This window comes from Barbus barbus (assembly GCF_936440315.1).
Source record: "Barbus barbus genome assembly, chromosome: 6".
Lineage (NCBI taxonomy): Eukaryota > Metazoa > Chordata > Actinopteri > Cypriniformes > Cyprinidae > Barbus > Barbus barbus.
In genome coordinates this window covers 960,001-974,979 of record NC_136734.1, presented here as the reverse complement: position 1 = coordinate 974,979, position 14,979 = coordinate 960,001, and the positions used below count along the sequence as shown (strand labels likewise).

Genomic DNA, 14,979 nt, shown 5'->3' with positions numbered 1-14,979 from the left:
ATGAATGGGTGGATGGATGGATGGATGGATGGGTGGGTGGGTGAATGAATGGATGGATGTGTGGGTGAATGGGTGGGCGGATGGATGGATGGGTGGATGGATGGATGGGTGGATGGATGGATGGATGGATGGATGGGTGAATGAGTGGGTGGATGGATGGATGGATGGATGGGTGAATGGGTGGATGGGTGAATGGGTGGATGGATGGGTGGATGGATGGATGGGTGAATGGGTGGGTGGATGGATGGATGGGTGAATGGGTGGGTGGATGGATGGATGGGTGAATGGGTGGATGGGTGAATGGGTGGATGGGTGGATGGGTGAATGGGTGGGTGGATGGATGGATGGGTGGATAACCAGACAGACAGACAGACAGACACAGTATGTTTTAATCTTCATTTCATCACTACATCTGATATCAGTTTGAATACATTACAAATGGATTTATCCTTCCTTAAATAAATTAGTGACTTATATTTCATGTTTAAGTGTGGCTGAAGAGTCTAGATATGTGTTTTTGTGGCTGCTGTAGAAGTGAAATGATCAGATTAGTCTGCTTGTATTCCAGCGCAAACACACTCAACTCCAAGAAATAAATCACGCTGAATAGTCGACTTATTCATAGCGTGAAATGAGCGGCTCAGAGGCCAGAGGTGGAGGATACCAACAGATCGGGGGGAGGAGGAGGAGCTGAAGAGCTGAAGGAAAAGAGGGCGGAGAAGACTTTTGAAGGAGAAAGAAAAGATCCCTACAAGGGTCTGATTAGCATTTAACACGCTCATGAAGGAGAGGGGTTCTGCTCATCCGTTCACAGCTGTAAACACCAAAAACCAGTTCATCATTATTTACTGTCACGTCAAACTCTGGTGTTGTTCATTTTTCCATAGGGGACAATTGAAAAAAAAATCTTCATGCAGTTTTTAACATGAAATTTGACATTTGAATTTGAGTTTAAATTTGAATTTTGAAATTAGAATTTAAATTTGGCATTTGAATTTTGAATCAACAGCAGTTTATAGTGAGACGTCATTAGTCCATAGACTCTATATTTCAAGACTTCTAAAGTCATATGACCGCTTATATGGAACAGACTCAAATTTAAGTTGGTATTCAATAATAATTTCTCAAATATGATGCGCCACAATCGTCACGTCAGGTTTGGTGTCATTCGACCGCGAGATATGAAGCATGTTGGATATTAATGACCTCAGACGTCACTGGTGCTCACATTTCTCAACATTGATGTCTCATATTTATGACATTTTTTGTACTTTTTGAAGCTTGACAGTCAAAATCATTTAATTATTATTTATTTACTCTCATGACATTTCACACTCTGATGTAGTTACTTTTTCTATGAAGCTCAACTGAGGGAAAAAAAATATTTAACATGATTTTAAAATTTTAATTTAAATTTTGAAAATATGGATTTGGCAATTCAATTTTGAATCAACAACAGCTGAACAAAAAACAGCATAAACGTATCCTAATATTAGCTCATAGACTATATTTTTCAAGTCTTCTAAAGTCATATGACCGTTTATGTGGGAGTTATTCAATAATAATTTCTCTAATATCAAATATGGTGTGGTTACACGTGTTGTCCAGTGTTATTTTAGTATCGGTAATATTTATTTTATTAATAGTTTTTGAATTAGTTTTGATTTTTATATTTTGTGTTTTTATTTAAATTTTCATTAAGGTTTTAGTAACTTTGTTGTGTTTTTTTTTTTTTTATTAAAATTGTATTACTTAAAAAAAAAATTTTTTTTAAATATGTTTTATTAATTTTATTTCAGTTTAAGGTTTAGTCATTTTAGTGCATCTGCTAAAATAAATGAAAATGAGAAATATTTGGGAACTAGCTGAATTAATTTTTTTATTTTATTTCAGTTAACATTTATTTTATTTCAATTAACAAAAACAAAAAAGTTTTTCTATATTTTTGTTTGAGTTAACTATAATAACCCTGGTGCCATGTCATGTTTGACTGCAAGATATGGCACAGGTTGGACATTTATGACCTCAAATGTCAACTTTCATGACTCATACAGTTACTTTTATGACATTTCTTATACTTTTTGAAGCTTATAAGTCACTGTTGTCGCATGGAAAAGAGTAAATAAAGCCACTTTTGGCCGAAATAGTCCCTTCACAAATATTCTCGGGTGAGAAGTTTTCGTATCCAGAGTCCTCGGACCACAGGGCACCCAAAAGAGCAGACAAAGCCCTCGAATCCTTCAGATAGTTAATAATTAGATTAAAAGTTCAAATAAATGAAACAGCGCATGAAGACGGAGTCTCTCGGCCACTTCTCTCTCTCGGTCTCGCTCCGCGTGCACTGCATTCACCGCACTCTTTCTCTCGGCCTTAGAAAGGCAACAATAGGACAGAAGACACAGTTGTAGGAAAAATTACCGCTTTACATTTTTCCACTCTTTCCCCGTCTTTCGCACCGTTCCCCTTTAGAGGAGCAGTAGAAGACGTGGCAAAGAAACGGGGGTTAAAATGACAAGAGGGAAAAGGTTTGGTCGTTAAAATTCTTTTTTCTCAATGAGAGAGAGTGCTGAGAAAGTGAGGAGAAGAAAAGACGCAGCAGAATAGAAAGATAAACCAGGTCTTTACAGGAGCGGGGCGGCGACGGGGGGCTTCTATTGTGAGAATCACTAAAACAGCTTTTCTCATGGACATTAAATGGACGTGCTCAAATATCTATGAATACTGATGGCCGATCAAAACGGATCATAGAGCACAATGACATCGCTGTCTGATAAAATCACATTACTAGTTCACTCGAGGTCCCACACAACCATTGAAATTCTAATTCTGCAAATATGGGAACCGGAGTTCGACTCCCTCACGCACTTTGTTTAACTGTCTAAAAACAGTTTCTTTGAGAAACCAGCAGACTGACCCAAACATTTCACTGCACAAACACACGCTCTCATGCTGCTTCATTATATACTATACAGCAGATCACAACTGAAGGATTGCTTATATCATTGCAGAAAACTGTATTATTGCACAGCTCTACATGTAAAGAACAGATATCATATACATATATATATATATATACATACACATACACACACACAAACACATATATATGCCATATATTTAACCATGTTTATTTGGACATAGGCACAATTTGTATTATTTTAACTGCTGACCAAAACATATTCAAGTTACAGTTATATAATGAATATGGGTTTAAAGTGCACACTTTGAGCATCACATTGGAGGAAAGGTTAAGGAATTACAGCTCTTAAATATGTACCTCGTAGTAATTGGACAGATGTGGGCTATTCCTTCATTTGTGGATGGATACGTAGATAGATAGATAGATAGATAGATAGATAGATAGATAGATAGATAGATAGATAGATAGATAGATAGATAGATAGATAGATAGACAATAGATCGATATCTTCTTCTCACCAAGGTTGCATTTAATTGATCAAAAATACAGTAAAATTTTAAAATATTATAATTTAAATGAATATTCATTAAACTGTCATTTATTTCTCTCTCTCTCTCTCTCTCTCTCTTTGATAAATTAAAAGCTAAAAAGAACAATATTTTTTCAAAATAAAATTATTTTGTGTCAACATACACTACTGTTCAAAAGTTTGGGGTCAATACTTTTTTTAAAAGAAATTAATACTTCTATTCAGCAAAGATATGTTAAACTGATAAAAAAGATATATGTATATATATATATATATATATATATATATATATATATATATATATATCCGCATGCATAATTATCATGCACATTGATACAATTTCTGTATTGCATTAGTTTTTAATATTTCTCATGGGGATTTAATAATTTTTGACTTTTCAGTCTGAGTTAAACCTTTTTTTTTTGGCTCATTTTATCTGTAAAAGAAAACATGCCTAATAATTATGCACACCTGAATATAAGGAATTTTTCACTTCCAGCCTTCATGGACAATTATATATCACTTATAAACGATTAACTACTAAATTAATAGTAGTTATTAAGATTGATGTGGATTGGAATTAGTAAAATGTGCTTGGAAATGTCATCAGAATATCAATGTGCCTAATAATTATGCATGCGGTGTATAAATACAGTATATTTGATTTAATATACATTTATTTAGGCTACTTTAGATTTAAACTAAATTAATTGCTCTCTCAGTAAAATATTTTTACATTTTTTCGTCATTTTTTCTTTCCTGCAGTCAGTGTTAATTTAATGTTAGATAGTAGTTGACAGACTCATGAAACAGTTGACTCTATGAGATCTGTGCCTGTAAACTGTAACAAAACAGCAATTTGCAGCACATTTGTAGAAAGACACATTCACTAACCTTTAGCGAAGTGGATCTCCAGCACGTCTGGCTCATTGGGTGAATCTTCTGGGTTCTTGGTCATCTGGTAGAGATCTGGAGGTGCGTGATTCTGACAAACAGCAGAAACCACAGCTTTAAGTCAACATTTATTCATCAGTACATCAGCAGGGCTTTATGACAGAGATTCCCACACAGTACCGCCACTCTCTGTAGGGCACCAACTCCCAGGGAGGGATATATGTGGGATATTTATTAAAATACACATATACATAAATAAAAACATATAAACATGACTATATATGGGTCAATATCACCATCACCGGAAAAAAATGATTCAATGAATTTACTAAAAAAAAAAGTAAGGTAAGTGGTTGCAATCAATTTATTTTAGCTACATTTAAATGGACAAATTTAGTTGAGTTGACTAACTTCAACTAAATTTGTGCATTTAAATGTAGCTAAAATAAATAGTTTGCATCAACTTGCCTTAAAAAAAATGTTTAGTATCATTTTTTTTCAGTGTAGGATGCCTTTTGGTGTCCTGTACATAAATAACTCATTTGCCATGATACCTGAACATAAAAATGACTATGAAAGGGTGTGTTTTTGTCGTTTTTATATTCATAACAAAAGCAATACTTGGCTCTTTAGATACATTTTCTAGATTTTTGGAGGATGAGGATGCATGTTATCTTGCTTTGTCCCATGCACTGCTCATTAAATTTGAATTATACTAGAATATTGTCAAATCAATAGTATCCTATTAATATTTTGTTAAATAATAGATTACTCAATTTGAATGTATTGATTATTTGGTAATAAAAACAATATTTTTATTTAATAAAAAGAAGAGTTTGTCCATGTCCCTTGAATGGTTGTCCACCCTGTCGTATTGGGGAATCCACCCCTTTAAAGAAAAGGCCGTCCACTTTAGTAACATCAGAGCAACAGATTGTCTCTTTAGTGGCAGGAATTTCAACGGCTGAGGTAAATTGTCACAGATTGGGCCAGAGACAAACAGGTAAGCGAAACACAGGCAGGTTTATTGACAGGCTTGTGGAAGCAGATCGTGATGAGCAATGGCAGGTGAGGTGAGTATCAAACACTATGACCAGTTCAATGGTTCTTAGCTGTATGCTGATGAGTGGTTTCTTTACAGGTTCGTAGGAGATCGAAGATCAGGAACGAAGGAGTACTACGCTGGAGAATCGTTAGAGAATTGTCAGGAGATCTAGAGGTAAGTACACACTGATAAGTCGTGCACATAGAGTCTGGTGACAGTACAGGGGTGTGAATGGTAGGCCGGCCGAGGAGGGAGTGTGGAGAGTGTGCAGATATAGTGGAGCTGATGAGTGCTGACAGGTGCTGGTGATCAGTGACAAGGAGATTGTGATCAGGTGTGTCGTGACTGGGCTGATGACTGTGATGATCCCTGACAATACGCCCCCCTCCAGAAGGCGCGTCCCCACACCCTACAACATCCAGTGGGATGTCAGGGGACTCGGGAGGCCATGGCGGAGCAGAGGATTCGGGAGGCCATGGCGGGACCGCCTCAGAGACCGCGGCCCCAGCCCCTGCCCTGGCCTCTACGGCAGGAGCCCTACTACCCCCCAAAAAAGTCCTTGGGGGAAGTAGGGGCTTGATCTGGCTGGCGTTCTGGAGGAGCAGGCACTTGGGGGCGCTCTGGAGGCGCGGACTTTTTGGGGCGCTCTGGAAGCACGGACTCTAGAGGAACAGACCCTGGAGAGGCAGGCACTGGAGGAACGGGCCCTGGAGAGGCGGGCACTGGAGGAACGGGCCCTGGAGAGGCGGGCACTGGAGGAACAGACCCTGGAGAGGCGGGCACTGGAGGAACGGGCCCTGGAGAGGCGGGCACTGGAGGAACAGACCCTGGAGAGGCGGGCACTGGAGGAATGGGCCCTGGAGAGGCGGGCACTGGAGGAATGGGCCCTGGAGAGGCGGGCACTGGAGGAACGGGCCCTGGAGAGGCGGGCACTGGAGGAACAGACCCTGGAGAGGCGGGCACTGGAGGAATGGGCCCTGGAGAGGCGGGCACTGGAGGAACGGGCCCTGGAGAGGCGGACTCTGGAGGGCGCTTGCGAGGAGCTGGCACTGGAGGGCGCTCAGGAGGTGCAGGCACAGCGTAGCGGTTTCAAGGGGCTGGCAATGGCTAGGAAGGAGCAGCGACCGGCAGGCTTTCCATACGAACCGCCGGCGGGATTGCCATACGAACCGCCGGCAGGTTTTTGGGTTTTGTTTCACGTTTGTTTTCATGTCTTTTATTTTGGAGTTTAGTCATGGTCCCCGTTTAGTCATGTGATTCCCTTGTCTGTGTGTTATGTTCTGATTGGTCCTTTGGTTCATGTGTCATGTTCTCATTGGCTGTCTTAGTCATGTGTCCTTTCTCTCATTGGTTGGTTCTGGTCATGTGACCTGTTTTGTTTGCTATAAGTAGCCATCATGTTGCCAGTAGGCTTGTTCGAGATGAACTACACTAGCCTGCCACCAACTGGAGAGAGTAGCCTCTTGCAGTCGGGGCGGACACTTTCTGCTCCTCTTGGTCTTGAGACCGGTCTTAAGACCATTTTTTGATGGTCTTGTCTCGGTCTTGACCACATTTGTACTCGGTCTTGTCTTGGTCTCAGACTAAGAGGACTTGGGATTTTGCTTCAAGACCGTTCAAGACCACAACTGCGGGGATATCACTAAATTGTCTGATTTATTTACAACTATTATGAATGATAACTATATAACTATAATTAACCATCATTAAAATTAATTTAATAAAACATGCAGTTTTCAGTGTTTTAAAAACATTAATGGAACATTCCATTGTATAATTTTGCATACATTATTGGAACGTATCTTTTGAGTGTTCTCTGAACACTCTGATACAAGTAGCAACATTTAAAAAACGTTAGACAAACGTCTAACTAAAATATTTCAGAAAAAGTTCCACAAACAATGTATGAATAACCTTTTTGTGCTAACGTTTTCAGAACATTATGACCACATAACTTTGAAAAAATATTCTAACAACAATACTGGTAGAATGTTTGTTCATAACTTTGCCAGAATGTTCTGACAACGTTTCCCGAATCACTGCTAAAGTGCTGCAGCCGATTGGACGCGTTTTGATGGATTCTGCTTTGACTGACACGTACTGTTTCATGCAAAAAACATTTATTTATTGCCATATGAGCAAAAGATGAAAATAAAAGGCCACCCATCAAGTGTCAGACAGATGTACTTCCACTCGATGAAGCCAGGGGTTTCTCTCCACCTGCTGTGTGTGTGTGTGTGTGTGTGTCCGTCAGACAGCGTTACCCCTGCCAATTACCACAGATTACAGCGGGATGACAGTCCGTGTGTCCTGAGCTGAGGCAAATTGCAGGGGAAGTATGCAAAATAACCACCGGGTGCATTTAAATGGAAACCTTTACCAGACAAACATCATCATACGATAACTAATCTCTGCCACCGGAGCCCAAATGCACGTCTGTCTTTACTGTTGCTTTAACTAAACGCCGTCTCTGACTGTGCGGCGCTACTTTCTTTATTTTCTGCTTCACTAGTATCTGTCCTGAGATAAAACTGGTGAAATGGCCTTAAAAGCCATTTGTAGAAGCGTCTGGAAGGGTAAAATTAATGTGTAGAATTTTAACACAAGAGATTGAATAAGTCTAAATGCTGTTTGTGTGCCCAGTCTCGATGTCTTATCAGACGTATAAATCCATGCATCTGAATTGTGATGCTATTTCAATGCATGGCTTGTTACTTTACTGTGTAAAACACAAGGTTTTTAGTGATGAAAGTAGTTTAGTGATGTCCTTAGATGAGAGCTGAGCATCTTAGATATGCAAATACAACCTGGTTGAGTAGTCAACATTTGAAGTGGATCAAAAAAGTTAATCAAAGTTGTCCTAAGACAAGAACGCATTTTGGTTTTAGGACAGCTTTGATGAAAGGTTTTGATGTTCCACTTCAAATATTGATTATTGTAGTTTGGATCCAAATTATCCCAACAAATTAAATAAACACGTTGGGTTGATCTTTTTTTGTGTAATAAGCTTGATTTAAACCCTTGCAAGTTTTCTGCCTCTTTCTGCACTGTATATGAAATATTGAATTGCTTTTTATTGTAAACATTAAATATCATACACAAAAAAGCTAGTCTAAACTAAATTCTAACTGATTGCCTGAGCTTGCTAACATCAAACATTCTCAGAACTTATCAAACGTTCCATAATGTTTGCTAAATGATACAATGGAACGTTCCTGTCACGGTGCACACAGCAGGGATGACACAGGAAACGAGGATGTAACTCAAAAACATACTTTACTAGGACATCAGGGCAGGACAAGGCAAGGCAGACACTGACAGGAACACCGGGGAGTAACGAGTAGACCAGACAAAATGGCACTACACAGACAGGACTATAAATACACAAGTAACTTAACGAACACGGCTAGACACGAATAAACTACTAATGACATGACAAGGACAGGAAACAAACCAAATATGGGCACAAGAGGCAGGAACACATGACACACACACAACAGTTCTCTTACATTACTCCCCCCTCCCGAAAGGCTCGTCCCGAGCCTTAAAAGTTCCATCGGGGAGGGGGGGTGGGCGCTCTGGAGGCCTCTCAGGACAGACACGGACCGGAACACAGGACAGGGACCTCCAGAGCGATACAGACAGACGGAGACATCGGAGAGCTGGACGAGACCAGCGGAGACACAGGAGAGCTGGACGAGACCAGCGGAGACACAGGAGAGCTGGACGAGACCAGCGGAGACACAGGAGAGCTGGACGAGACCAGCGGAGACCCAGGAGAGCCCAGGAGGCCATGGTGGAGCCAGGGGCTCAGGTGACCATGGCGGTGCAGGGAGCACAGAAGGCCAAGGCAGATGGTCTACGGAGCCTTGGCCTCGGACCCCTCTCGGCCCGGCCCCTACAGCCGGAACCCTACTACCCCCCCCAAAAATTTCCCTGGGGATGTTGGGGTATCAGGAGCCCTCCGGGGCTAGACACAAGTTAAAAGGTCCTCGGTCACTGGTCAATACGGCGGCAGCCGGCTGCCACTACAACAACGGTGGCAGCCGGCCGGCTGACCATCCCAACGGCAGGGACCGGTGGGCTGGAGGCAGCCCCAACCGGTGTCGGGCCGAGTGACCTCGGACGGCGGGTTGGCTTTCCCCGCGAAACAGTGGCCAAGGTGAGCCGCGAACGGCGGCGTGATCTCCCGCGAACAGCGGGGTCCTTGAGCCGCGGACGGCGGCGTGATCTCCCGCGAACAGCGGGGTCCTTGAGCCGCGGACGGCGGCATGATACCCCGCGCACGGCGAGCTGGAGTCAGCGGCGATCCGGCGGGCTTGACTCCCGCAAACGGCGGGTAAAACAAAAAACACAGGAACAAACAAAACACTGGAAAAACTGGACAAAACAAAACGCGGTGAAGGGACGACGCTTACTGTACTGGTCTGGTCTTCTGTCACGGTGCACACAGCAGGGATGACACAGGAAACACGGAAACGAGGATGTAACTCAAAAACATACTTTACTAGGACATCAGGGCAGGACAAGGCAAGGCAGACACTGACAGGAACACCGGGGAGTAACGAGTAGACCAGACAAAATGGCACTACACAGACAGGACTATAAATACACAAGTAACTTAACGAACACGGCTAGACACGAATAAACTACTAATGACATGACAAGGACAGGAAACAAACCAAATATGGGCACAAGAGGCAGGAACACATGACACACACACACAACAGTTCTCTTACAGTTCCCTTATAATTCACATGACCAAACAAAAACATCTTAAAAACATTTTTAAAATCTGGATATACTTTCAGAAATAACATTTTCATAATTTAATATGAACGTTAGTTTTAGAGACGTTTTTGTTAGCTGGATGAATGCAGTCAACATTGTGTAAAAATGAGGAAAATGGAATGAAATCCTTTTTTTCTCCACAAACGTAAAAGGCTTTTCTTAAATGGAGGAATAAAATCAAATCTGTGCAATATGTGGGATGCAGTGAGATATCGACTCAAAAACATCATATATGAATTACTACAATGAATTTAGTATCAAATCAACAAATAAAAGTCAAAATATGACACTGCATGAACTGAACTGATCATGAGATTTGTGCCTTTTCTTTTATAAAAATGGTAAAAGTTACCACTTGTTTCAGAACGTTCAGAGAACATTCAAAAGTAACGTTCCAATGATGTTTGGAAAATGATACAATGTAACGTTGCCTTAATGTTCATAAAACCAAGAAAGGGTTTAAAAAAAAACTAAAAAACTAAAACTAAACTATAACAGTGTTGATTTGTTGAGCTTGTTGAATGCAGTCAAGATTGCAATTTATGTAAAAATGGAGGAAAGGAAGATTGGTTATTTTTCTTCCCATCATGTTGCAGAAAAAGTATGAATGAGTTTTTCTTAAATGGGGGGGGGTCTGTGCAAAATTCAACTCATTTTATTTTTGCCAAAAACTATTTTCTTCAATGCACTTGAATATGACACTGCATGAACTGAATTGATCACAATCATGAGATTTGTGCCTTTTTTCTTTACAAAAATGAACTGAAGAATTCACTACATCACAAGAGACCAAGCATCTCTCACATTAAAGACTGATCCAGACCAGACGAGCAATGAAAGAAGATCAGGTGAAGCTCAACACATTTCAGCGCTTGATATAATGTGATGGGATCAATGAATTTCAATTCTGCCCCCCTGCTGGTGGATCTGGTCTCGCCCTTTAACCCTGCGAGACAGGCGAAGATAGGAATAATCCACAGAGAGAACGACAGGCCCAGAGACGGCATTGGTGGCAAATGGTCCGTGAAGAGAAGCATCATGTCGCCGGTGCGCGCTTTATTCAGCTGGCCGTATATTGTTGTCCTGCGAGGCGGCTGAGCGCGCATCCTGAAAGACGGCCGCCGCATGAACTTACAGCAAGTAAATCTCTCTCTTTCCACATGTTAGCTGCCTCATTTGCTTTCAATCAAAGCCCGGAGTTGAAAGAGACGGGGAAAAAAAAGAAAAAAAAAAGTGTCAGAGAGTGGAAAGAATGAGTGAAGAGATGAAAGTAAAGCAGTGAAATCTGGCCACTGGATTGGAAGTGAAGCGTAAATCACCGTGTCCTGAACCGAGACAGAGACATTCTCCTTCTGATGAGAGAAGATGATCTGCATCAACGTCTTAATAACCCTGAGATCCTTAACCCTATTCCTAAGATTTCTGATTGACAGTTTAGACTTCGCTCAAGTAAACGTCAGAATAACTGCAGATGAACTCTTACTGGACTGAAGCAGCTCAGCTTTACTTGATTCTCCATCAATCATTCTCTAGAAAAATCAGTGCGTCTCAAATCTGATCATCAGGATCTTTTGAGGAGCGTTTGTTTCCAGAAGCTTTACTTTCTCTGTGAACTACTGAATATAAAATAATTGCATGCATAAGCAGTGCTTTATGGAAGCTTGTTTTTGCCATGGAATAAAAAATAAATAAAAAAGGTAACTGCAACTTTTTCTTCTTGCAATTCTAAGAAATTCTTCCTCATTTTCATGTTTGTTTTGTTAACGAGCAATGGTTTTGTGCTCCAGGGTCACAAATGTGCACAAATCTACAGTAATATCAGATTGATGCCTGAACGGATGAAACAGCTTTGAAGATTAAACACATTTTGAGTCGCCTTGCTGAAGTTAGTACAGACGCAGCAAATAAATACTCTTAATCTGGCCAAAATATATTTTAAATATATGCAAGTTAAAATTAAATATATTTTTGAACTTTAAAATATATTTAGCTTCAGCCTTCATATACTAAAATATACTTAAATAAATAAAATACATTTCTAATCTTAAAGTATCCTGCATTTAGGACAAATGCAAATGTGGATGGAATAGCCCACTAGAGATCAAAACTAGATTTATAATAATGTTTAATTTTTTGCTTAAAATGTTTCAAATGTGTTATATATTCACATGCATTCATTAAATAAATAAAGTTTTTCTTCAAATGTGAATGTATTTTCTCGGATTGAAAATATGTGGAGGGCAAAAAATGACAAAACAATATTTCAGTAGAAAATATATTTACATAAATATACTTTGAAACATATTTTAGCAAATATATTTTTGGGGGATTTTTTTGTTTGTTTGTTGTAGTTGTATATTTTAAAACAGATTTAATTTTTTTTTTTTAAATCATCAAATGCGATCTGAAATCTGATCATCCGTTCTTTTGAGGAAGGTTTATTAGTTTATTAGGATTGCATTGTATGTTTATAATCTAGAGCTTTGATCATAACGATCTCTTACCTTCGGATTCTCCAGAACTCCAGATTCATAGCTGTTAAAAGAGATTTTTATGAGGTTTTTTGTAATGCAATCACAGCAGTGAAGTATGCATGCAGGTAAGTGTTTCTTGTGATGTTCTTCACCTGATGTGCATGAGATTAGCATCCATGCTCCACGGCGCCTTCGGTGTGACAGGAACAGGAATACCGTGTTTCTGAGCAAAGAAAACACACATATGAGGTACAGCACTAGATGAAGATATTTAGTCAATTTCCTACTGTAAATATATCAAAACTTCATTTTTGATTAGTAATATGCATTGCTAAGAACTTCATTTGGACAACTTTAAAGGAGATTTTCTCAATATTTAGATTTTTTTGCTCCCTCAGATTCCAGATTTTCAAATAGTTGTATCTCAGACAAATATTGTCCATCATAACAAACCATACATCAATGGAAAGATCATTTATTCAGCTTTCAGATGGTGTATAATTCTCAATTTCGACACTGGTTTTGTGCTCCAGGGTCACATATACGCAACACGGAGCGACGTTTATCAGTCTCAGAATCCATCATCAAGACAAAAAAAAGAGCTGACAGTCAGAGTTCAGACAACAGGTTGAAGAACAAGTGATGTTAATAAGACAGACTGGCTGCCCAGCGATGAGCTCCATCTACTGGAGTGAATCTGGACTGAATCATTCTGGTGTAGAGTTAAAGACGGTCGAGCTGTTATTGTCTTTAACTTTTACTAATGATTATTAAAATCACAAGCTGTGTTTGTTTACATTAGTTAATGCACTAACATGAATAAACAATAAACAACTGTATTTTCATTAACAAAGATTAATAAATACTGTAATAAATGTATTGATCATTGTTTGTTCATGTTATTTAATACATTAACTAATGTTAACAAATCACACCTTATTGTAAAGTGTTAACAAAAAAAAGAAAACTAAAATGAAAATGAAAGCAGAGACAGAAAATACAAAAATTCTAAATATTACAAATGATGAAAAACTGTATCTCAAAATAACATTATAACCCATTAATAATGGTTCTCAACCTTTTTGACTCCTAGATAATAACCAAAAGCCCTACAAAACATTTGATAAAGCTTTTATGTTATATTTGAAATATAATTATATTAAAATAAATATAAAATAATTCAGTCATCGGGGTTCACACAGTCTTTGTGATGAATTTGCATTCATTTGTAATTGTACAGACTTTTACAGCTGTTGATGCTGTTGTTTTTAGGAGCAATATCTTAAAATAATTTAATGCAAATAATTCAATTAATCAAAATTAGCAATTTCTAACTGAAAAAAATAACGCTTAACATAACTGAAAAAATTAATTATTAATTATAGAAATGTCCATGACTTTTCCAGGTCTAGAATGACACTTCTCAAATTCTCTATAAAATTCTCTAAATTATTAAGATGTTTTAGCTCATTTTAAAGCCTATTTTGTCTTATTTTAAGTCCTTTTCTGCCCCCTAGTGGACCCCTGTTGAGAACCACTGTGGTAGAGCTATCAAAAGAACATGGGCATCTTTGAAAGAATTTGATAACAAATGTTTGCATTCATATTAAAATCCCTGAGTTGTGGTCTTCTGTAAAATCTGAGCACGGTCTGTGACGCAGAGATCTCAGAGGAAAGATTGCAGAGACGCAGGAGACTAAAGTGAAGGTAGGAGCTGCACCTCTGCGTACTCCATCAGGTCCGTCCGGCCCCGGAAGCGGCTGTAAAACTCTGGGATCCTCCACGGAGCGATGATCTGAGACACAGACATGAAGACAGAGGTCAGAGACAGACAACGGGTTCGAGACGCTCGTGTGACGGATCGGACCTCACCTGCACTTCAGGATAGAGAGCGTAACACGCCAGCTCGAAGCGAACCTGGTCATTTCCCTGCAATAAACACAACACAAACACATTCATTCACACGCTTCTGTGTATTCATCAGGAGAGAGCTGTGCGTCTCATATATGAGCTCAGAAAATAATGACAAACACATGCTTTCTGGATTTAAACATCATTCTCAGAAACTAATGCACATATTTACTTCTGTAAAGTCAGTGTTCTTCAGGGTTCATAGTCTTTATGACCAATGAATTTGCATGACTTTTCTAGCTGTTTCTGATAATATATATATATTTTAGAAGATATTTAGTAAATTCCCTACTGTAAATATATCAAAACTTCATTTTTGATTAGTAATATGCATTGCTAAGAACTTCATTTGAACAACTTTAAAGGAGATTTTCTCAATATTTAGATTTTTTTGCTCCCTCAGATTCCAGATTTT

General features: G+C 39.3%; 1 protein-coding gene across 1 annotated transcript in view; it reads right to left on the bottom strand.

Annotated features, from left to right (window-relative positions):
- LOC306870622 (argininosuccinate synthase) overlaps positions 1–14,979 on the bottom strand; it is a 32,947-nt gene that overhangs the window by 14,102 nt on the left and 3,866 nt on the right. The window contains exons 5-9 of the mRNA XM_079418007.1: positions 14,526–14,582; positions 14,374–14,448; positions 12,806–12,876; positions 12,684–12,714; positions 4,344–4,434 (exon numbers count right to left, since the gene is read on the bottom strand). Coding sequence (XP_079274133.1) covers positions 4,344–4,434; positions 12,684–12,714; positions 12,806–12,876; positions 14,374–14,448; positions 14,526–14,582 — 325 coding nt within the window. The remainder of the gene's footprint in view (positions 1–4,343; positions 4,435–12,683; positions 12,715–12,805; positions 12,877–14,373; positions 14,449–14,525; positions 14,583–14,979) is intronic.